At 36.8% G+C, this 25,332-nt stretch overlaps 2 protein-coding genes across 2 annotated transcripts; one reads left to right on the forward strand and one right to left on the reverse strand.

Annotated features, from left to right (window-relative positions):
• The first annotated feature begins 2,882 nt into the window (after nt 1-2,882).
• On the forward strand, nt 2,883-6,306 carry LOC100370246 (uncharacterized). The gene is made up of 7 exons (XM_002732389.4): nt 2,883-3,052; nt 3,327-3,390; nt 3,711-3,744; nt 4,400-4,834; nt 4,984-5,078; nt 5,318-5,399; nt 5,881-6,306. Exons 1-7 carry the CDS (start codon nt 2,992-2,994, stop codon nt 5,959-5,961), a joined length of 852 nt encoding a protein of 283 aa, XP_002732435.1. The 5' UTR covers nt 2,883-2,991; the 3' UTR covers nt 5,962-6,306.
• Nucleotides 6,307-12,898: 6,592 nt separating this feature from the next.
• Nucleotides 12,899-25,088, reverse strand: LOC102802090 (peptidyl-prolyl cis-trans isomerase H-like). Its single transcript, XM_085490650.1, has 6 exons — nt 25,004-25,088; nt 23,049-23,137; nt 20,319-20,406; nt 17,994-18,086; nt 16,421-16,549; nt 12,899-13,554 (listed from the first exon to the last, which is right to left on the reverse strand). Exons 1-6 carry the CDS (start codon nt 25,070-25,072, stop codon nt 13,486-13,488), a joined length of 537 nt encoding a protein of 178 aa, XP_085346776.1. The 5' UTR covers nt 25,073-25,088; the 3' UTR covers nt 12,899-13,485.
• Between the last annotated feature and the right edge of the window lie 244 nt (nt 25,089-25,332).

Below are 25,332 nucleotides of genomic sequence, written 5' to 3' on the forward strand. Positions count from 1 at the left end.
ATATTATTATTCATGTGAATCCAAATATTGTAATTTTTTTTTATAACAAATTTTCAGAAGTAATTTACATCATGTAAGTGACACGTGGTATGTTGGATTATTATTATGCGCTGTTTTCAAGTGATACTATGTCTCACTATACGTGTCTACATCGCCCTCTAATCATAAGACGAGTACCCGAGTAGTTAGCAACATTCCTGCTTGGCGCAGGACGGGCAGTTAACGCATATCTGACCCGGGCGCCCGCTATAGGTTACTATATGTGTTACATTTACATGTAACTTACAAGTAGAAACATATGTTAAGCCGTAATTTATAAATTCTCTGATGTAGCGAAAAGTCCGCAGATAATTTTCACGTAAAAACTTTTCTAGTTTTTAGGAAATATCTAGCATTTTCATTAAATCATTTTGGTGTTGTGCGCCCTATCAGGGTACTAGTATTAAGACTGTGAATTTATAGAAATGTGTGTGTGTTCCAGGGCCAATGGTGTCAAATCGTCAAGTTGGTTGAAACTGTTGGTGTACTTGTTTCGAATAAGTACTTAAATTAGAAAGGACAGCGACACAGATATCAAATGACAGTCGTGCAACACGGGACCCTGTGCGACCAATATGTATACAAACGTGGTAACAGTGGTATGGTTGCTTGTTTGATGATTCATAATTCGATCACCTCCGTGATCAAAATAAGGTGACTGAGCAGTTGGGAAGTGGTGTTTATATTGTTCGGCGTTTTGGGGGTTTCTACATTGTTTTTTCAAGTAAAAATTAATTGGCAATCTTTTAAAAAAATTATCAGATTCAAAGTTGTTGAGTTCTTCAATATGGTTTTATGCTGATAAAAATAATCAGGCTATTGTTCAGATGGTGAAGATTACTCATCACATACACGAGTCCATTTTGTTGACATTTTCAAACCTGTTATTTTCTTATTGCATATTTTCTATTCTTCACATCCTTGTTTTGATGTCGTTTTGTCGACCCTGTTTGCGTGTTTGGTGTAAGTTGTTTGATTACTAGTAATTAATTGTGTTCATATCATAGAATTGTTTCCCCACACAATTTAATTTGATAAAAACAAATTTGAAAATCAGTTATACATTCTGAATTATCGTACAGATATCATAGATCACATACTATTTTCAAAACTCGGCAATTTAGCCTACCCTTCGTTTCCCATGGCAATTGCTCATTCGCGCTTACGTTAATTATGCAGCTGCTATGGTTACACATACCTTTACTGATTGGTAGATCGATAAAACTACACCACAGACAAAATATGCTCCATGTGTGGTTGTATTTTACATGCATTTTTAAGTAATGATAATCTTATAAACACTTACAAAGCAAAGCGAAACCAGAAAAAACAAATAATATATAACAAATAAATAATTGCAGGCAACGGGACCAAAAAAAAATTGTGAGATAATGGATTTACAATTAAACTTGCTAACTGGTTCCAACGCTATTTCTAACAAAAGAGAAACATAACGTTTAATTATTGTCAGTGAATTGTCAATTTTTTCTTCGTTTTTTGCTTCAACAATTCAGAATGAGCTCGGCTTTACGTAGATCAACCACAGTCCCTCCACAAATTTCATAAAAATAAAATGTATATCATAAATACTAATACTAATACATGTAAAGGTAGTGTTCAATTTATCAAATCTATATGCATTTAGCGATGCATTAAATGTAGGTCAAATGATGCCTGCCAAAACCCGAGTGCAGTTTAAATGAGGCCCCAAAGTATTATCATAGTTAGTGAGAATTTTATTGACACTTCAAGTTAAATAGTGCAGAATAGCACCAGGCTGTCTTCACTGTATAATTCTTGCATTCCTTATTTGCGATACACCAGCAGTGTGTGATAGGACGGGCATTGAGTTGGTGTAAACTTTGAACATCTTCATAATCTAGGGAGTATTATCATCTTTATAAACTGACCTTGTCGATACCACGAATCTGCCACGCGTCACCGTTTACAAAGTGTTCAGTTAGAAATATCTGGTTATATACCATAGTCCCTCTACCGGGACTGTGGTTATATTATAAACTGCAGCTTGTCTGAGACACCGTCCGTTGAGGGACGGTGTCTGAGACTGCAGTGAAAAAGACGCGATTTAGGTATCTTCGGGTACACGTTTAGTTTAATAAAGGGGAACAAAAAAACAATGTATGTATTTGTTTTTCACTGTGAGAAATAATAATAAAAAAAACGAGTAATAAAATCAATATATAAATATAAACTGAATATAAGCCTGCTTTATAACATAACACTTACGTACTGTGTCTAAATCACAGATCGTCGCAATCTTGGCATTTCGCCAACACAAGCGTTAAGTATTTATAGTACGTAATTCATTGCATTCTTTGGCCTGCAATCAAATATTCTTTACAGCGTCATCATTTTCGTCACTGATATTCCCTTTATGGCCCAGAATGCTGCTATTTTTTAAAGTACGACCTTGAACGTTAAATATCACACAGAGTTTCCGCATTTCTAGTAATTGTACTATTGCTACCATAATACGTTTAGTCATCGTGGTTCATTGTTTGAGTGCTAATGTGACCATTGTGCATGTGCATGAAGTTGTGAATTGGGTTAGGCTTTTGCACGTATGAAGTGTTTGTTTTCATTGGTCGACAGTCCTCTCGACTTCACCATTAATTAATAGGAACCATTTCACGTTATTGACATTTAGAACGCAAGTTGCACCATCAATAATTCAATTTTTATAGAAACATATACAAATTATTGTTATATATTGAAGTTGATTTATTTCAAATAGTTTGATTCTCGAAGTACTAGTTTTATTAAACATACTGTGGTTATGAGTACCCCATTTTCAAAATGGTACTGTTCCTAAATAGCGTGGCGTGGTCCCATAATACCCCGCGCATCACGCGGCCATCTTTGCAGCAGATAGAACAAAGCTGTGAGGGAACATCACGAGTTTGGCACCACCCAGAAACAGCGGAAAACACCATGTCCGACAGCTCGGAACAACAACCCGAGAAAAGTGTAGCCTTGGAAAAAAAGATCTTAGGTAAGTTGGTCAAAAAATTATGTCTGTATATGTAAAACCGGCTGAGATATTCGACAATGAAAGTTGTTGAAAATTCACATTGCAGTCACCAGCGCGCCTGGTCGTAGCTGCCATGCTTGGCATTTTACTACATATTCAATGTAATTGAATAAGCCCGCACAGTTAAACGATGAGTAATTGCAAAAATATGAGTCATGTGTAGAACAAGTTTAATGTGTACGGTTTTGTGGAAATAAAGTGCACTTTTCACTTAAGCTTTGTTTTTAATTTGCAGCCGAGAAAGTATCTGGTACTGTGAAATGGTTTAACGTGAAAAATGGTTATGGCTTCATCAATAGGTAAGAAACCCTTCCACAGTAATACTTTGCTAGAATAGTTTTGCCATTTTAACTCGGTTCGTGTAAAAAAAGATAAGTGACTAATTTTCATTGTAACCGAACTACCGTACTGATTTCTTTTGTTTATTCTTGACTTGGACACAAGTGCAAGTTTATGTTTCGGGTGCTCTTTGACCCAGCCAAGTTTGTGTTTATTATTTAAACTTGAACGTTGTATGTTGCTGAATTGTCTTTGATAATGTCGTTCTGTTATCTTTTGGTTTTTTTGTGTCTGAAGCATTTTCTTGAGTTAAGGTTTTTTCTTTTTTTGCTTCACTTAGGAATGATACAAATGAAGATGTGTTTGTGCACCAAGTAAGTATGTTTTTATTTCTTAATGTAGAAACTAGTTTGCCTTACCATTCGTGTTGTGAACTTTGCAGATCTATTTAAATATTGGTGTAGTTGCATTTCAATTGAGTTTGAAGTAATTCCGTAGGACTTTTGCTAAATGAAACCATGCATCTCAAATTTACAAACCTTTATGCTTTGTAATGAAATGGAAGGAAGAGTGTTTTTTGGCACATTTTCTAAAAAAGCTAGGGGCAGTTTTCAGATTACCTTTTATACCATACAACAGGAAATAACATGAGGCATTTGTAATGAAGTACATTCATATTGTAGTCATGTTTGGCTGCATGTCTCAGAAGTATTGAGGCAGCGAAGTATCAAACTTGCTCACTAATTCATTAACAACTTGGGTCTACAAAGCAGATTCGACCATCACAAACCATTTTACATACTTTTTATTCTTGTTAAATCCCTGTAATCTTGTATAAAGTACTGTTTTTAAGATATTACTGGCTTTTGATTGTGACAGAATGATTATATTAAAGTTGTAGGTTTGCCAAAACCGAAGTTGTCATTGAATTAAGAGTTAACTTCGAAGACTTGCTGTAAAAACTCCTACATGTTAAATTTTTTTTTGGATGACCATAAATTGATGTGCCATGTTCTTTCGATATTTCAGACAGCCATCAAAAAGAACAATCCAAGGAAGTATTTGAGAAGTGTGGGAGATGGCGAAACGGTAGAGTTTGATGTGGTCGAAGGTGAAAAGGGTAATGAGGCTGCCAATGTGACAGGGCCAGAGGGGGCACCAGTACAGGGTAGTAAATATGCTGCAGATAGACGCCGATTCAGGCGCCGATACTATCCCAGACGTCGTGACGGTGCCCCACAAGGCAGACGACAAGACAATGAAGATCAGGATGGTGATGGAAACGAAAATGAAGGTTCAGATAGTGGCGAAGGTGGCCAAAACCTACAAAAAGATAGACAGAGGCGCCGTCGTCCGTACTTCTATCGCCGGTATAATCCACGCTACAGGGGAGGAGGGAGAGGAGGCGGCCCAGGGCGTAATCGTGACAGAGACCAACTAAGATCTGACGACAGTGGTGGAGAGGTAAGTCTAAATTTACCAGATTACACTAATCATTGCATTTTGTGTGTGATGATAGTTGTCATTTAAAACACTGAACTTTTTCAGAATTTGATCATGGTTTTATTTCAAGCATTGTTAATAAAGAAACTCTGTATTTATATAATTTTCAGGGTGAAAAGGAAAATGATGGCCAAGATCACGGCCAGGATCAAAATCGTCGCCGCCCATATCGCAGATTCAGAGGAGGATACAGAGGATATAGGAGGTAACTTGAAGATTTTACTTGTTGTGAATGGCTGGATTGATACAACTTTTATAAGTACTAATAAAAGATATCCCAAATTTGAAAATTCTAAATCAATGTCATAGTTGAATAAAAAACAGCCTGTACTGACAAAAGAAAAACACCAAAAAACCTATATTCTATACTAGAATTTCATCGTGATTTCAATGAAGCTGTGCAAAGATTGTATTAAATAGCTGTTTATGCATTTTTTTTTTCAGGCGTCGTTATCAAGGAGATAGAGATGGGACCAGAAGGGGCAAAGATAAAGATGACCAGCAAAAAAGTGATTCAGCTGGAGAGGTAGGCATCTATAATGTAACAATTTGTTATGGTAATTCATACTGTGTCTTTGATAACACTTTCACCGTTTAGAATTTTTTACATTTGGTGGTTGAAATTTAAAATTAAAGCTTCCTGTCAATTGGGCCGGTCGGAGAGTAAAGTTTAAAAATGTGTGCAATTTTCTGGACATGGCAACTTCAAACAACCTGATTTGGACAGTTAGTAAAACGCGATATCATTTTTCCCTTGTACACAGGAACAAGTAGTTTGTATATTTACCCATCTTAGCTGAAATATGCCAGTCTTGGGCAGGTGGACAGGCCTCAATTTTGATCCCGGAGATTAGAGGTGAAGACACAATTTCGTGAATAGCAGCTGCCATTCAATCTGATTGTCTGCCAATTTGGAAATGAATTTAACCTGATAGTTAATATTTATGCATTTATATTCAAAACTTACTCTTGAAACCATATTGATTGTTTTCATTTTTTGTTTACAGAATGAGAACAGCCCACCATCACAACCAACGCAGACACCAACACAAACAGAGACTCAAAAACCTGAAGAAACCCAAGCATAAACAAACTGTAGTAACTTGGGACAGGCACATGTTGCGCATTTTAAAGGGGGATACAGTCATGACATGTCTGTTGAGCTTGCTAAGAATTTTTACCAGCTTTTGAAAAAACGGCACCATGAAAAAAAATGACATGGAAGTGCTCTTAAAATTGGTAGTTGTAGACAGCGAAAAAAAATGCAGACATGTCATTACTTAAAAACCTATTTTCTAGAAAATATTATTTCCTACTTGTTTAATACCTTACTAATAAGAGAGTTGGAATACATCCTCTTGTGTAAAACCTTGTGTGAAAAAAACATGCAACATGTGCATAATAAAGCATGAATAAAGGGTTGAGCAGCACAAGATGTTTCTGATTTTTTTCTTCCCATCCCCCCTCAGTGTCCTTGTCATGACCCTGCCCCTATTTATGTTCATAATATGATGTGGGTGCAAGTCTCGAAAAGATGGTCACGCATATACCTTATTTGCTCTTAGTGCATGCCTTGTGCAGGAATTCTTTCCATGGGCGAGTATTTTAAAGTTTTGCCAACATTTTTGTTGAACCTTTGACACAATGTACAGCAGCTATAGTATTCACAAATTAACTGTTTTGCCAGCAGCTGATCAGTCAACGAATTCAGTTGTGATTGCATCCAGTTACTAATGAACTAATTAAAAGAAATCAATTTCACGTGAAAATTTTTCAATTGATGTAGAGTCGGAGATGCATGCCATGTTTCTTTTATAGGACAGTTTTTAACTACTCACGGCTGTGTTAAGCATGTACTCTAAGCAGAATTTGGAAGGTCATGAAACCAAGTTTACAGACAACAGTTCAAGGGAATTTAAACTATTTTAATCAATTGAAAGGTGAACCAAACTTTTTCATAGAAACAGATTTCCTTGGCGTTATACCCTACTTGTTGATTGTCCAAAATTAATTAAAAATTAAGGTATCCACATTTTATAAATGGGCAAAAAATGGCAGTTCCTGACTAGTGTTAGCCTTAAGCTGGAATTAATAGGTGCATGTAAATAGGTCTATGCAACACCTGCTTCTGATGATCCATCTGTTGCTGTACAGTGCCTGTGATTACCCACAATCCTTTGTGAGTTGTACTAAGATATTGAGAAGTTTTGTGAATATCGGCAGTACAAGGCCAGCTGTGGATGTGATTTAGCATACTGAAAACGTGTATACAGAAGGGTTAATTTTGTCAACGGTAAACCAAACTTGATAAACCGTACTATACAACACTTAGATGACGAAGGAATCTCCAGCAGAATCTTTCAATAGAGAAAACAAATATGCATATTAGTGCCATGTGGTTGTGAGACAAGTACTTGTGTCGGTAATTGTACATTTTGTATTTTCCGAAGATCAGAATCATCACTGTTGTAAATGTTTTTCATTAAAGTTGGTGAATTTGACATTCTGGTCACATTGTGAAACATACCATTGAGCCTATAATAAATATTAAGGCAACAAGTTTTAAAGAAATCGATGTCAGATAGTACAAATGTTTGAGAGTTCTGGGTAATTTATAGTGATGTGATATTTTCATGCACCACAGTTCTGAGTTGCTTTCAGTTTGGTTTTAATATGTTATTGTAAAAAAATTGGAAAAGTGTGCAACGCGAAAAGTATGAAATCTTGCTGTGGTTGTACAGATGCCCAAATACCATTCATAATGTTTATGAATCGATGGGGGGAAATATTCAATTTCCTGCATTGCATGTATATAATGTTTTTAATCAATATATTTTGTCGCATGCAGTAACTGGTTCATTTTGGTTAATAGATTGCATTCCAGCCATTAAAGCAAATTTGGCTCAATGCACAAGTTAGCAGATTCTTAATTTAGCTAAAACAGGCTTTGCACATGTATCAAAACCTTAGTAACATTCCGTTTTGTTGTGTGCCTAGCTACTGTAATTGCGGGAATGGAGCTTCGTTACAAAATGTTTTATGTTGCTAAGACGCGCACCACTGTACCATGCATTTCAATGAACACTGCACAAGCTGCTGTGGAATGCAGGTGAAAACAGCACAAACTCAACTTTGAAGTAACCTTGATCAACCAAATTTATATGTGTTGTGTACATGTAGGAGTTTTTGGCCTTTGTTTTCACCATGATGGTTGCCAGGTAGTGAAAATGCCCGGATGTCAGCGACCCCCCCCCCCCCCCCCGAGAATAGGACTTGATTATTTGCTTGGGTTTATCTTGCCGATAAATGTGCTCAAATTAAAACCTAGTGAATATTCCTGAAATATCAAACCCAATAAATTAAATTAGAAATTATCACCCATAATGATTATAGATTAAAGAAACAAATACACATGCTGGGAAATGTAATTTTATTGCATGTGATATAAATGCTAATCCATTGTGAATACTGCCACAATCCATTTCATGGTACGTATGATTAATCCTGGTAAAAACCCTGCTTATAGTTCCGAATAATTCATACTCCAAATCCAATCAAACTTTCATATGGTGTGCTACCAAATACTTGCCTCAACATTCATATAAATGTTGCATCTTAGTGAAAAGATCAAGACCACATGGTTTACTTTTAATAATTTGCACAAATCCCCTATTGTAAAATACGTTATTTTCACTTGGATTTTATTTTTCGCTATTTTCACTGAAGGGCTGATTCAGTGAAAATACAATCCAGTAAATTTACCTTTTTCTTCCTATACAGTTATTTTATATTCAACAACTAGTGAAAATAAAATTCCATACAAAACACCCAACAAGTCTTTTCAGTGAAAATAAAATATTTTACAGTATCTAGTGTGGGAAATTATGACTGCACATTATAAATAATTCTCACACACAGTCTCTGAGGTTTGCAACTCTAATACAGTGGGTGCCCCAATAAATTGATAATGAAATTTTTCACCTCTCTGTCAATCTCTCTTGGAAGATTGAAATATCCCTTGTAAAAATCTTGACTTTAGCATTCAACTGTTGGAAACTTGCATATTGAAAGTACAAACTATACTACCGGTAGTATTTGATTGGTGTGTTTGAATTAGAAAATAAATTCTCCAATTGATATCCCATAATAATTGGTTATGAAAGTGTAAAACTCTTCTGCAAATATGTTTTTCATTTTAGTAATATTTCAAATACCCAAATCCTTTGTTCGAAATCTGATTGAAAATGGTTTTCACAAAAAATATCCCCCGCAAAATCAATCGTCCACAAGCACCATCTGTAATGCGATTCAAAAACAGTGCTAGTCAACAGTTGTAATTTAGATACGGATGACAACATCCAATGATATTCAGCCATATTTACAACCACAATTTTAATTTTCATCCTCACCACTCGAGTTACCCACATGGGTAACGTTAAAAAAAAAGCCCAGTGTGTTCTGTACAGGATTTTCACTACAAATGTTTGTTTCCAGGGATGCCTGCTTTTAGGATTAGAAGTACCAAATGTTGCTAAGAATCTTCAAAGAAATATCCAACAGAAAGATAGTTTACGTGATCAATTTATTTTGGAACCTTTTGTAATACTGTACAACTTCAATTTAAATTCAATGATAAAATAGGTAACTGGTCTGAACAATGGTCACCATTATAGTTTGGATATTTATACCCGTTTGATACTGAAGAATGGGAAAATATTCCCTTCGATAATTTAAAGAATTTGATGTAGGAAAACTCGCCAGATTATTGTGAAGGAAAAAATACATTCCACTGTTGAATTTACATATTTGCAGTTTTAATTTAGTGCATTCAGGTGTCATTAGAATAGGCTAAAAAAACAACCTTGAGCCCTATTCATGGTGTATACAGAAAATGGAATGGCGGGATAAACATGGGTACATAATTATGAAAAAAATTTCCAATGTGATGCACTATTTTGCAGTTACATTTTCAAAGAATTTTCACAGAGTGTATGCAAATTTTAATTCTGAGGTTATGTAATAAACAGCGTTTCTATCTTAGAATCACTAAGGGGGAACACCCGACTTCAACCATGACTCTCAATCGACCATCATTGCCAATTCACCTGTCAAACAGACAATGATTGTCACAACTGTAAGCTCTTTGTTTAAAACTATTCTACATATTGCCCAAAGTGGTCATTGCGATATACCTATTATGTAACTGATAAAATGTACATTACATCGGATACATGTGTATAACCCCGAGTAACTTTTTGGATTGAATTCCTTCACCAATCACCTGCTTCGCGCAGCCAGTAGAGTAACCACTATTGGCTGATTGGAAGAATCAGGCTCACATTTCCAAGTCTTGCCACTGGAGAAAACCAGCTCTTGCACAATTGAAGAGGAAATTGCACGTTTTGATTACGAGAGCACCTGATGAACCATGAAAATAGTTGTAATAGAGAGGGGCTGTTAAAATCACCTGTTGGTTCTCATGGAAGAACTGCAGTGGAGGGAGTTATGGGAAATGCACACTGCGAGGGACAAAAGTGCGACATCACAAGTGATTTTATAAGAAGAGTTGTATGCAGGTCTTACATTTAAACACACGAATTAAAAATACATGTTCGATAACAAATAGTTGGTCTGCATTTAAGAAGGTTACCAACCTGCATGGTAAATTGACAAAAATGAGACATTTCCATATTTTATTTATTTCTTGAAGAAACTAGCTATTGCCCAATTACAGTTACAACCTGGTGGAGTGTACTTAATTAAAAATCTGTGAGTGGGTATATATCTCAGGAAATAATAAAATGGGTCATGACATCTCATTTGAATACAAATTAAACTGGATATTTGTTCAGACATATTTTTTAATTTCTAGACATTCCTTGGCCTTTGAAAATTGTCGATTAAAGGTTCCCAGCTTAAAAAGAGAGTAGGAAGTGCAGGGTTTATTTTGCGAGATAAAATTGACTGGGGTGAAGAGTAAAAAGAGTGCACAAACTCGGGGGGGGGGGGGGTAATTGTTGCCACAGAGGAATGAATAAAACATTTGTAAACAACTTCCCAGTTTTCAAATGGGCAAACTTTTTAAATTTTTAATTTAACCTACAGTTTTATGTGGTTCACATATTATTCTATGGTTTATATTTTGAGAACACGATTCATAGTTGGTCTGATTTTGCACCAATTAGAATTTCTAGGATTCATAGATTATTTGCTCGATTCAATACAGAGTTCCCAACATTGGGATGTAAACTGTTGATTCAGTTGTGTTGTTTACAAAGTCAAATATTCTGGTCAACGTCTTCGTTCACCACTTGTAGAAAACAGCTGCATTTGTCTCTCCTGCACACAGTTGCCATGGCGAATAACGAGTAAAAATGCCGCAGACAATTTAAAAGTACATGTGTACAGTATTTGTATTGAATATTCTGTTGAGTGACTACTAAAAACAGTGGAGTCAATTAAGGCGGGTTCATTATAAACTATTCACACTGTACGAGTGCGTGCAGTGATGTAGGTTCCCAAGTCAGGTTTTTCTAACATGCTTTAATTTATGCATGAGCGATTTTAAAAAACTAGCAGCCTGTCGGCTGAGATAGCTCCGCTGTTATCAATGCACATTGCAATTAAAGAACATGATAGAAAATGAACAGTATGTATAGTATTAAAGCAATCAGACTTAAAATTAGATAATTGAAGAACAAAATCATCACAAAATGAACAAATCTGAGAGAGGTCCACATGTAGTACCTATATATGTAATATCAAAGCAATCAGACTTGCGGTTTTTAACAAAAAGACGAAAATATCACTTTTTACCAAAAATGACAAAAATATTCATGAAAATTAGAGAATTAAAGGTATCATCACGAAATGAACAAATCTGAGACCGGTCCACATGTAGTACTTACAACGGTATGTAATATCTAAGCAATCGGACTTGCGGTTTTTAACAAGAAGTCGAAAATATCACTTTTTACCAAAAATATTCACCAAAATTAGAGAATTAAAGTTATCACGAAATGAACAAATCTGAGAGAGAAGCACCCAAGGTACCTTCCTAGAAAGTTTCACAGCTATACAGTTTGTTGTTTTTAAGAAGAAGTCGAAAATGTAAAGTTGACGACGCCAGCGACGGACAATCAGTAATACTATAAGCTCCGCTCGACTTTGTCGACAACGGAGCTAAAAAATGAACAAAATTTGAAAGACATTGATTTAAAATGAAAACGGTTGGGGGTTAGTAAACTTGCATATATTTAGACTGCAATTTATATTACTTGCAGGCGCTCGAACAAAATCTACATAATCTACATAATCTCATTTACATTTATCTCCCCCCCCAATCCTGTAACTATTCAAGAACTAGATCAATTATGTGTACCCGATTTTGTAATGTTGTTGCAAGTTGTAGTGGGATGAACCACCAACACAGAAAATTCGGACATGAGATTATAGACCACAGCGAATGTTATACACCTTCCAAGTGAGATGCACCATGGAAGTAAACAATGCATCTGAGAATTTATTGAAATATTGTTTTTTTTTTATTATTTTACACATGCAGTTATAGGTGCAATCACCTGCACACACAATTAGGCACTGAATTCAGTGTTAATTACTTACACATACCAGGGGTTTTTCTAGAAAAAAAAACTGCAAGAGGGAGCACTGCAATTCAGCGGCGCCACCAAGTGGGGGAGATAGGGTTCTCCCTACCAGGGTGTGGAGTTTTTGATAATTAAAATTGAGCATTCTATGGCTTCCCTGGGACCAAAATTACTATCAGACAGGTCACAGTTGAAGACTGTCTCCACATATGATTCCTGGTCAATCCAAATTTGATGGTTGCCAGAGGATCTGCTCCCAAGAGTGCGCTGCGTCCCTGTTCCCTTTTTAAAACAATCTCTGCATGCAATTGCAGTACTGACTCCAGGGTGTAATCACCACGCACGCACGTATGCGTATGTGCACACGCACACACACGCGCTAATCCATTGCATCAATGACTTTCTCTTCAACTTAATATAGATTTAGATAATATTTTTTTCCTGTTATTTATTTATTATAAACAAAATAAATTTAATTTGCGACACATACCCAACGAAGCAGTGAGAATGACCACTGCTGCCATCCTCGTTTCACATTCACTGTTGACAGAAAATGCATGGTCAAGTAATCTAAGAAATTTAGGTGGAAACATTTTTACCCATAAAGCAGTGAATGTCACATTCACCACCAATTTTGAATTCATTCATTGTCAGTGATTGATGTTCTGTCTCAGCCACTACAGAAAACTGACCCACAGACAATTTCCACTTTGGTGAGTACTGGTCTTAGTACCGTCCCACCACATCAACGGAGGGACTGTGTTTCATACATTGTAAGACCACAATTGCCTGTTGTAGTGTGTTTATCTCAAAAACAGCTTTTTCCTCTTGAATACATAGTCTTCCAGGGTAATCCAGGATAGCAGGTTCAAATTCAAAGGTTCAGGCAAGGCCATCCACATTTGTGTCGTATCATGTATTTAAAATATGTCATTTTCTCCATGTTTATTTTCTCTGACTTAAGACTTGTATGCTACAGGTAATACAGTTTTGTTTGCATGTCTATCACATTTCTCCACATTGAGATATCACCACAGGTATCTTTGGTTTATTATTGGGTCCTGTTGGAACGTTCTATAAAGACAAATCAAAGAAGAATATGAGGTGAATAATCAGGTGAATGACCAAACCAATCAGGTATAGTCTGTGTGAGTAGATATTGGTACAGTCTGTGTGAGTAGATATTGGTACAGTCTGTGTGAGTAGATATTGGTACAGTCTGTGTGAGTAGATATTGGTACAGTCTGTGTGTGTAGATATTGGTACAGTCTGTGTGAGTAGATATTGGTACAGTCTGTGTGAGTAGATATTGGTACAGTCTGTGTGTGCAGATATTGGTACAGTCTGTGTGTGCAGATATTGGTACAGTCTGTGTGAGTAGATATTGGTACAGTCTGTGTGTGTAGATATTGGTACAGTCTGTGTGTGTAGATATTGGTACAGTCTGTGTGAGTAGATATTGGTACAGTCTGTGTGAGTAGATATTGGTACAGTCTGTGTGTGCAGATATTGGTACAGTCTGTGTGAGTAGATATTGGTACAGTCTGTGTGAGTAGATATTGGTACAGTCTGTGTGTGTAGATATTGGTACAGTCTGTGTGAGTAGATATTGGTACAGTCTGTGTGAGTAGATATTGGTACAGTCTGTGTGAGTAGATATTGGTACAGTCTGTGTGTGTAGATATTGGTACAGTCTGTGTGAGTAGATATTGGTACAGTCTGTGTGAGTAGATATTGGTACAGTCTGTGTGAGTAGATATTGGTACAGTCTGTGTGTGTAGATATTGGTACAGTCTGTGTGTGTAGATATTGGTACAGTCTGTGTGTGTAGATATTGGTACAGTCTGTGTGTGTAGATATTGGTACAGTCTGTGTGTGTAGATATTGGTACAGTCTGTGTGAGTAGATATTGGTACAGTCTGTGTGTGTGTGTGTGTGTGTGTGTAGATATTGGTACAGTCTGCATGTAGATATTGGTACAGTCTGAGTAGATATTGGTACAGTCTGTGTGAGTAGATATTGGTACAGTCTGTGTGAGTAGATATTGGTACAGTCTGTGCATGTAGATATTGGTACAGTCTGTGTGTGTAGATATTGGTACAGTCTGTGTGTGTAGATATTGGTACAGTCTGTGTGTGTAGATATTGGTACAGTCTGTGTGTGTAGATATTGGTACAGTCTGTGTGTGTAGATATTGGTACAGTCTGTGTGAGTAGATATTGGTACAGTCTGTGTGTGTAGATATTGGTACAGTCTGTGTGAGTAGATATTGGTACAGTCTGTGCATGTAGATATTGGTACAGTCTGTGTGTGTAGATATTGGTACAGTCTGTGTGAGTAGATATTGGTACAGTCTGTGTGTGCAGATATTGGTACAGTCTGTGTGAGTAGATATTGGTACAGTCTGTGTGTGTAGATATTGGTACAGTCTGTGTGTGTAGATATTGGTACAGTCTGTGTGAGTAGATATTGGTACAGTCTGTGTGTGTAGATATTGGTACAGTCTGTGTGAGTAGATATTGGTACAGTCTGTGCATGTAGATATTGGTACAGTCTGTGTGTGTAGATATTGGTACAGTCTGTGTGTGTAGATATTGGTACAGTCTGTGTGTGTAGATATTGGTACAGTCTGTGTGTGTAGATATTGGTACAGTCTGTGTGTGTAGATATTGGTACAGTCTGTGTGTGTAGATATTGGTACAGTCTGTGTGAGTAGATATTGGTACAGTCTGTGTGTGTAGATATTGGTACAGTCTGTGTGTGTAGATATTGGTACAGTCTGTGTGAGTAGATATTGGTACAGTCTGTGCATGTAGATATTGGTACAGTCTGTGTGTGTAGATATTGGTACAGTCTGTGTGTGTAGATATTGGTACAGTCTGTGTGTGTGTGTGTGTGTGTAGATATTGGTACAGTCTGTGCATGTAGATATTGGTACAGTCTGTGTGTAGATATTGGTACAGTCTGTGCATGTAGATATTGGTACAGTCTGTGTGAGTGTAGATATTGGTACAGTCTGTGTGAGTGTAGATATTGGTACAGTCTGTGTGAGTGTAGATATTGGTACAGTCTGTGTGAGTGTAGATATTGGTACAGTCTGTGTGAGTGTAGATATTGGTACAGTCTGTGTGAGTGTAGATATTGGTACAGTCTGTGTGAGTGTAGATATTGGTACAGACTGTGTGTGTAGATATTGGTACAGTCTGTGTGTGTGTAGATATTGGTACAGTCTGTGTGTGTGTAGATATTAGTACAGTCTGTGTGTGTAGATATTGGTACAGTCTGTGTGAGTAGATATTGGTACAGTCTGTGAGTGTAGATATTGGTACAGTCTGTGTGAGTGTAGATATTGGTACAGTCTGTGTGAGTGTAGATATTGGTACAGTCTGTGTGAGTGTAGATATTGGTACAGTCTGTGTGAGTGTAGATATTGGTACAGTCTGTGTGAGTGTAGATATTGGTACAGTCTGTGAGTGTAGATATTGGTACAGTCTGTGTGTGTAGATATTGCTACAGTCTGTGTGAGTAGATATTGCAACAGTCTGTGTGAGTAGATATTGCTACAGTCTGTGTGAGTAGATATTGCTACAGTCTGTGTGAGTAGATATTGCTACAGTCTGTGTGAGTAGATATTGGCACAGTCTGTGTGAGTAGATATTGGTACAGTCTGTGTAAGTAGATATTGCTACAGTCTGTGTGAGTAGATATTGGTACAGTCTGTGCGAGTAGATATTGCTACAGTCTGTGCGAGTAGATATTGCTACAGTCTGTGTGAGTAGATATTGGTACAATCTGTGTGAGTAGATATTGCTACAGTCTGTGTGTAGATATTGGTACAGTCTGTGTGTAGATCTTGGTACAGTCTGTGTGTAGATATTGGTACAGACTGTGTGAATAACAAAAGAAAATAAAAGACAATGGCATGAACACATTTACTTGCCTCTATTTTCCTTACAACCAGCATACCATCTACAACTCTACCAAAAACAACATGTTTTCCATCTAAAAAATCACATTTGGCACATGTGATAAAAAACTGGCAACCATTTGTATTTGGACCACTGTTAGCCTGCAAGACAACATGTTACTGTCAATGCTATGTATTTGTCATACGTCCAATGTCAAAGTGTGTATTGGTCAAATGTTTCAAGCATTTGAAACTTGGCACCCAAACACATAATTTTGCACTGACCTAAATATGGCAAGGTGTTTTGTGGATGTAATAAGAAATGTTGTCCAGCATAGCAGGCATGACAACGTTGAGTTGATCCTGCATAAATACAGAAGGAGCAAAATTGGGTTTCTCAATTGTCTTGGGTCAGATCATGGGATATAAACATTGCAAATCATGGCTCAAAATTAATAGTAGCCAAAGGCGCAAGACTGCCCATTTTCGTTTCGTTTAGAAATTGACAAAAAACAATGTGTGTCATAACATCCTGTTGGTTCAATAGTAAACAAAAATGAAATGAATGTAAAGTTTTATAACAATCAGTCAATGTATTTCAGAGACAAGGCATTTCCAGAACAGAACAGCATTTGCATTCAACAATTTCAATGCAATCTGAAAAAAACGTTGTATATGTATATGTATATATATATATATATATATATGTTTAATGTATGTATTAAGATAAACAATATATATCCTGTATAACCAAGATCTGGGTCCAAAAATGGCAGAAATGCTTGATTTTAATGAATTATAATATTACAATGGTTGCCATTCAACCATCTTTGTTCAATGGGAGATTTGTCACAAAGTGTATTTTTGTACTTGCCTACCCTAATAATTAGAAGTAGGCGTGGCAACATATTTTTACCTTCTAACTACATGGTGGATAATTCTAGGACTGGTAGAACTGAGTGTGTGTGGTAGCACTTATTGGTGCAGTTTTGACTCAGAGGGTGGCTGTGGGGAAGAATTGACGCCCCTTACAGCAAATACAGCATACTTTTCACACGAGAATAAGAATAATTCCATCTTGGAGTTCTTCGAAGACAATGCTTGGTGTCTCCATTCCACCACTATGGTATTCATGACTTTGCTTCACTACTATGATATTTGTCAATGCAATATTTACCTAGCCCAGTGTATACATATGCATAGCATGAGAACATGTCGTCTTTGTTTATAGTTAGCTATTTTGTTACCAGGGCTTTATTTATTCATCTGATTTGAAAATGTATCAAGATACCATGCATGCATTATTAAGTTATAAAATTATGTAGTGTCGTGGATACTCTATGCACACTATTAAAACTTTAGTTCTGAACGTTCATAACACTGGGGGATTTCCAAGAAATTTTGCTTCTTTTGCAAAGTACCTCATCTTGATAAATTTCTTCATCCCTGGCACCCATGTTACATCCAAATACATATTTCCTATCCCTGGGGAGCAGGTATTAAATGACGGTTGAACAAAGCAGTTGCTTGGGGGAACCAGGGTTGAAAATTACTGGTGCATTATAATCATAGACCAAACTGAAGTTACAAACTTTGATGTACTTACCATTGACATCATACCAGGACCTATGTGTTTCATTTGAAAGTTCTCATCACCGTACGCTCCTCCATATATACTCATCAACCCCGTACCATCACCCTAGTATAAAATAGAAATGAAAGTTTGAACTGAAAATCAAATCAAATGAAGCCACAGCACATGATATGTACAGTATTCATATTATTGTCAAGGTGTTTCAAGTCTCCATATTTTTGTTTGATTCTACTCATCACATGCTAGTAGGCATTGACTTGATCATCGCATGCGAATATGCATTACTAAGTTTGAAGAGAATCAGTCAAGGTAAATTCTGAGATGCAGCTCAAAACAGATGCCCAGACACGCCTATGGGAATTAACCATAAATAACATGTTTCAAACATGTTCTTATTTCATTCTACTCATCCCATGGTAATCAGCAAGTTCCACATTCCTAGAGTAAGGGGACTTTTCAAGTCCATTGTTCAAGCAGCTGAGAGTACCTAATCAGTTTCTGCCACAGGTGAATATTCAAATATTTTTTATGCATGCATGCATACAGTGTATGTGTGAACATCTACAGTGCTACTCAAAACACTAGAAAGACTAACAAATCATTTATGACCTCACTGATCCAGAAAATGTTTATTTGGCTTTATTTTCTGTACTTTGTTAACGAAAATTGCATTTCTAATCACATTTTTCACACTGAACATTCCACAAAAAGAGTTGCTATGGCACCAGTACGCCATTGTACTCAAGTGGACCTAATTTTTAGTATTTGGCAAAATTTCTGTGGCTATTTATGACATTTGCTGACTTTTTACTTCATATTATTTTTTCTATATCAATATATGTTCAAAAAATACTAAATTATGAATATAGCATATTTGGTCATAAAATGCACAATCCTTTGGATTTGGGTTTGAAATGTGACCATGACTGATTCAGGATGCATCATCAGTGAAGCCTTGGAGAATGTTTTTATCTTTTTCACCACCAGTTCCCTCTTTCATCACAAATTCACAAAATAGTCAAGACTTGTAGTCTGCACTATTTTTCAGAAGATTGAGACAAAAATAGCCAAATTTTTTGAGTAAAAACTGATAATTGACTCAAATTTTTACTGTTGGCTCCAAAATTAGGGTTCATTTTTGGAAATATTGAAGAAATTATTAAGAAAAAAAGTACAGAAAACTTTGGAGAGAAAGTCCGGTGGTAAAAAGATTAATTAAGTCATAATGAATGAGGCAATTCAGACCGAACTGAAAAAAAATTATTATGAGCCGACACAACTACTTAGTACTAAGTCAACAGTGTGGTACTCAGCAAGTCTTGTCAATTTGACAAGTTAGAATGAAATTGATTCATGAGGACTCAGTTCTAGAACTACAGAAATATATTCTTTGTATGGAATGTTATGATAATGAGATGTAGTATATAATAGAGGAACTTTTGGCAAGACACCGATAGCCATTAATAACTATGCAATAAAGTTTGAAACGTACATCGAAAGATTTACAGCAAGTCTTTGAAGTATTGGGGCAGCCAATTTGCAAACTGGCTTGCGAATTTGGCCAACTGCTTTGGTTTTGACTAAACAATTGGCTTTTGAATCTCGCTGGCGCCGGCATGGATCACGTCCACTCAGACTGTTTTTACGTAGCCTGGTATATGTCTGGATTCCCCTGAATGATTTGAGCTCGAAAATGGCCACAGTCAGCTGGCGTACAAGTGATATTATGATAAATGCGATTAATCCACCGATATTTACTATATGAGGGTAACCGTCTTGAACACTGCTTGAAACTAAATAGACAAGTTGTTGAGAAACAGTTTCCTACAAACCAGGGAAAAATAACAAACTTTCACATCCAAACGATCTGTTGGGGTAACACTAAGCCAACCACTGAAAAATCGACCTCATTCGTCGTTTTTGTGTGGACATGAAGAACATAGAACAATTTCCCTGGTATATTTGAAAGCAAAATCGTCCCCTACTGTTATATAGATTCACTTTAAGTGGGCGTGACCACAAGACAACGCCAGCGAGATTCGAAAGCCAACCGTTTAGTCAAAACCCAAGCAGTTAGTCAATTCGCTAGCGAGTTTGCAAATTGGCTGCCCCAATACTTCCGAGACTTGCTGTATATAGTGGGATTTTATTGACTTACCAAAGTAGTGTGTGTATGTAAACCATGTTATTCGTTTACAATAGGTTTGAATGAATCATTCAAAGTATATCATGTAAAAGAGTTATAGTTTATATGGACAGTGAAGTCAACCCTATTGTACCCAATAAATATTAACGATATAGTGTGAGAATTACTTTGTATAAAGTTCTCGTACTCACGTTAACAAAATCACCACCTTGAATCATAAAATCTTTTATAACACGATGAAAAAACGATTTTTTATACCCTATAGGAACTCCATCTTTCCTGTAAAAAATTATATAACACAACAGACAATCAGATCAGAACATTAAGTATGTTATTAAAAACTACATTTCATGAGCAAGTTTGAAGAAAACAAGTCATTGTCAATGACACGTCCCCATTCAGTTCATATTTGAGTGACATATACATTCAAAGCAGATCATGACCGAAATCTGAAACCACTTTCAGTGGTCTGATCCGAAATGCACCTGCATATGTACAACACATTGTACTAAATCTGAACAAAATCCATCCATTCATGACTGAGATCCGGTTCCGGAATTGTGAAAATACGCGATTTTGATGCATTTTCGGCCTTAAAATGGCCATCATTCAGCTATTGTTAAGCAGATCATGAAACAAATGCACATATCTATTTGTGACATGATGTACCATGTGTGTGTGAAGTTTGAACTTGATCAATCCAGACATGTCTCGGATACAGATCCAGAACTGAATTCTTTAAAACAAAATGGCCGCCAGTTGACCATTTCGAACTAGATGCCCAAAAAAAATGACGTGCATCAAGGTCTTATTATGTTTAATGTATGTACCAAATTTCAACAAAATCCGTCCATGCATAACTGAGATCCGGGTCTGGAATGGTGAAAATGTGCGATTTCAATGCATTTTCGGCCTTAAAGCGACCGCCATTTGGCCATCGTTAATGAGATCATGAAACAAATGCACATACAAATTTGTGACATGATGTACCTTGTGTGTGTGAAGTTTGAACTCGATCAATCCAGGCATGTCTCAGATACGGATCCAGAATTGAAATTTTTAAAACAAAATGAACGCCAGTCGGCCATTTCGAACTTGATCCGAATAAAAAAATGACGTGCATCAAGGTCCTATTATGTTTAATGTATGTACCAAATTTGAACAAAATCCGTCCATGCATAACTGAGATCCGGGTCCGGAATGGTGAAAATGTGCGATTTCAATGCATTTTCGGCTTTAAAGTGACCGCCATTTGGCTATCGTTAATGAGATCATGAAACAAATGCACATACAAATTTGTGACATGATGTACCTTGTGTGTGTGAAGTTTGAACTCGAGATATGGATCCAGAACTGAATTTTTTAAAACAAAATGGCCGCCAGTCGGCCATTTCAAACCCGATGCCCCCCCCCCAAAAAAAGACGTGCATCAAGGTCCTATTATGTTTAATGTATGTACCAAATTTGAACAAAATCCGTTCATGCATAACTGAAATCCGGGTCCGGAATGGTGAAAATGTGCAATTTTGATGCATTTTCGGCCTTAAAATGGCCGCTATTCGGCTATCGTTAATCGGATCATGAAAAAAATGCATGTGCATATGTCCCATATAATGTGTGATGTATGAGTAAAGTTTGAACTTAATCGGTCCATACATGTTCGAGATACAGGTGATCACGGACGCACACAGGGCAAAACATAAGTCCCCGTTTTCGGACTACATCTGTACGGGGACTAAAAACAGTTGATAGACTGTAGCAAAAAGAGATACAGACATCGACAGATTCTTTTCATAGACGTTGGCAACCAGACAAAACATATTTTGTGTGTGTGTGTATGCCAGTTTCTTGGACTTTGTTCAAGATCGCAATAGATCGCAGAACACTTTTAATTTTATACCTACATACCGTACTCGACCGCGTTAGCGCCCATGCCCGGGCAAGCGCCCACCCCCCACTTTTGCGCAATTTTTATATTTGGGGGTCACATTCGGCAAAATGAAACTAATTTAAAACTTGGTCTTGCATAACGAATCTTGGTAATCGTTTTTATATGATACAGCATGGATATCGATCGCTGTGAACATGTTATGAATGCGTAGAACACAGTAACCGTGCGTAAACTACGCTTCGACAATGACCAGTTAATACAAGTAAAATGCGATAAATATTTCATGCCATATTCAGTTTACCTCTCAAAAATGGCTAGTTACTAGTTTTTTGGAAAAACCATGTCGTTTATTCGCTGAAATCAATTTCAACAGATCGTACTTCGACATCGATAATTCACTTCCGCATTGCGTTACCGGAAAGTCTTCGGGAATCATTCTGATTAGTTAATAACCAACTTGACCCATTAGGTCAAAGGACGCTGCTGTAGGTCAAATCTGCAATTGCATCATGCCGGAAAGTGATTTTCATCGAGAGTTTGCGTACGATCCAACAACTTCGTCAGTGGAAATAATATGACAATTTTGACTTCGACTGTGTTCCAACAGACTCAAATGTTTTTAATTCCGGAAATTATGGTGGTACGTAATTAATATTGTAACAAAATGTGCGTATTTTTTGTGATCATTTCTGTTTCTTTATTGTGAAAATCAATGACGACGCAACTAATTTAGGAATTTGATTTTCCCTCAAAGACGCAATCTGTCACTTGATGAATCAAAATTTTCATTTGCACTCTTTTTCGAGGGGGGTGCTCGGGTAAGCGCCCACCCCTACAAAATCGTGATTTTCTGAGTTGAGGCCCCTGGGCGCTAACGCGGTCGAGTACGGTATTTCATCCTCGAAGACTTGCACTGACTGGCAGTGATACTTAAATCTTCTGACAAGAGGTTTATTGCTTTCTGATCCCCAACCCTCAGTTCACTCAACCATCATGTTAGTGATCATTGAATGTATGAGCAAATACTGACCTATACTCTCCTGTGCAGAACTGTCTAAAATTTTCAGCTGTTCTCGGCACTAAATCAGCAAACAGTTCAATTTTTATTCTTCCTATTTCCTGTGAATAAAAAATATTGTCAGTGCAATCATTATATAAAAAGCAAGTGCGACAAGGAATTGTGAACCAACACCTTAATTTCAGTTTCTCTTTGGGAGAAGTCTCACCAAGGTGAACCAGTTTGATTTTTGGAATTCCATTGTGACTACATAAATCAATGCTGTTCGATGGCACACTGATAACCAGGTCAGTGAGATCAGGATGTCAGATCAGGGTCATCATTGGCGCCGGTCGAGGTACGAGTCTTGTATGTGTAAGTGAAAGTGTGTGAGTCACCCCAGTATGGAACATAACCCTCCCACTATTATGGACTTCTTCCCTGTTCAAAAACAATGCCTGTGTGCCCATTTCAAATGATAGAAGAAAAATTACTCCGGTATAGAATATCCATAGACATTGACCATCAATTGACACACTACTACAGGAGGTTAAAGAATCTGTCAGTGACTATTCTTCAACCTGATGTAGTATTGTGTCAATTAATGTTCATTGAAAATACAAATAAATAAAGTGTTTTAGCATGTGCAAGTGAAAGTTTGTGAGTGCAACCCAGTATGGAACATCAACCTTTTCACTATTATTTACTCCTGCCCAGTCAAAAAACAATGTGTATGCCCATTTAAATGTTTGTCATAACTTGAAACAAAGGCATTACATTTTGGTCAGATTGGTTTTAAATGGCAAGTACTAAACACATTGAATTATCAAATACATACACAAGGACACTTCCTAAAATGATATAAATGAGCAACAATTGGATGAAAAATCTGTATCTCAAATTCCATTGCTAATAAAAAATGCATTCTTATCTTGTTGTGGATTGTCTGTAGTTGATAAAACTGTTGATAGAAAGGTTTTTTTTTTCGAACTGGTGAATATCTGACTTCATCCTTGCCCAAAATAATATTGATAAATTTGAATAACAACCGAAATGATAAATGTTTGCCAGGTGTCAATGGGTGCTAAAGAGTCAGTCTGAAATAACTGTTCTTGAACAAGGTTGCAAAAATCTTTTTTCTGTACCATGAGCTGATGTACATGTGAATATGTACATATTATATAAATGTAGTCCGACACTTAACACTGGGAGAAATAAATAATTTTTTTTGTTAGCTGAACGATGTATTTAAAAGTGGTATTTTCGTCCTAAAAACTAGAGCCCTAGAACGAGGTTGTAATGACGGTAGATGCAAATTGCGTGCGACTTTGTGAGATTTTGGGTCTCAGAATTATATTTGAGCGTGCACTTGTTCAAAATGGCAGAAATGTAGCAATTACTGGCGAATAAAATCAACTTCGAATTTTAGGCAAGCTGTCGGAATACTAGGCAAGTATAACGTCATGGTCATAGCTCACCCGACCTCCCACCGTTAGACACTTAGTAAAAATTCGAAAGAAGAGTGTTTTTGCTTTTGTTTGATACCGTATTTGCCATAATGCCCGTCGCTATTTACCCATAATTTGTGAATTTCACATAAGCGTCTGATAACCGGGCCGGGGAGTGTACACAGAACGTGGACCGATGATTTTGGATTGAGATGCCTTGAAATGACAACTTGTAGTGGTTAAATACTTCGGCATGGTCACGCTTTCTCTTATATACGCCATCAAAATTGCTGCAGTATAATAACCTTTGTCAGCTATTGGGAGCCTCTAACACTGTACCAAGGCATCAAATCCGTTTTCCCAAATAAGTCTATAGCTGGCGGTAACTATCACAAAGCCAAGCCACTCGTCGAGTCGATCGACACACACACGTGCTTGTTATTATAAGCTTTCGAAACAGCGATACGTACTCAGAGGTCGCAATTGATGTCACGAATAGTGACCAATTCACGGAAGTTATCAGAGTTACGGTATACATACCTGACCACCAACAGACACGTCAAAAAATATGACTGGGTTATCAGGATTCGTATGACCGGGCGCTGCCATTTTAAATGTCGTGACATGCGCAGTCGGTACTCACTGTAGCTAAAAAACGAGTAATTTGATTGGATGATTACGAATTGATAGTGTTCAGAGAGTTTGTCTTACCCGTTGTACATATCTCTCAAAATAGCAGTATGAACACAGACACATATCGATGCATTGCTTATAACAGATGACAATTGTATTTTTAAGTAGCAAAACTTGCTTAAACATATACTAACTTAACAGTAAGCTCACATAACGGCTACAGCCATTGGCCATTC

Source organism: Saccoglossus kowalevskii, chromosome 15 (genome assembly GCF_978046115.1).
Source record: "Saccoglossus kowalevskii chromosome 15, keSacKowa6.1, whole genome shotgun sequence".
Classification (NCBI taxonomy): Eukaryota; Metazoa; Hemichordata; class Enteropneusta; family Harrimaniidae; genus Saccoglossus; species Saccoglossus kowalevskii.

Coding starts and splice junctions, on each gene's coding strand:
- LOC102802090 (XM_085490650.1), bottom strand. CDS start 25,072: ATGGCAGCGCCCGGTCATACGAATCCTGATAACCCAGTCATATTTTTT. Junction 18,087..20,318: donor AAGGTGGTGATTTTGTTAAC/GTGAGTACGAGA, acceptor ATTTTATACTAG/GGTGATGGTACGGGGTTGAT. Junction 16,550..17,993: donor GTCCTGGTATGATGTCAATG/GTAAGTACATCA, acceptor GTTGTCTTGCAG/GCTAACAGTGGTCCAAATAC.
- LOC100370246 (XM_002732389.4), top strand. CDS start 2,992: ATGTCCGACAGCTCGGAACAACAACCCGAGAAAAGTGTAGCCTTGGAA. Junction 3,745..4,399: donor AAGATGTGTTTGTGCACCAA/GTAAGTATGTTT, acceptor TCGATATTTCAG/ACAGCCATCAAAAAGAACAA. Junction 5,400..5,880: donor AAAGTGATTCAGCTGGAGAG/GTAGGCATCTAT, acceptor TTTTGTTTACAG/AATGAGAACAGCCCACCATC.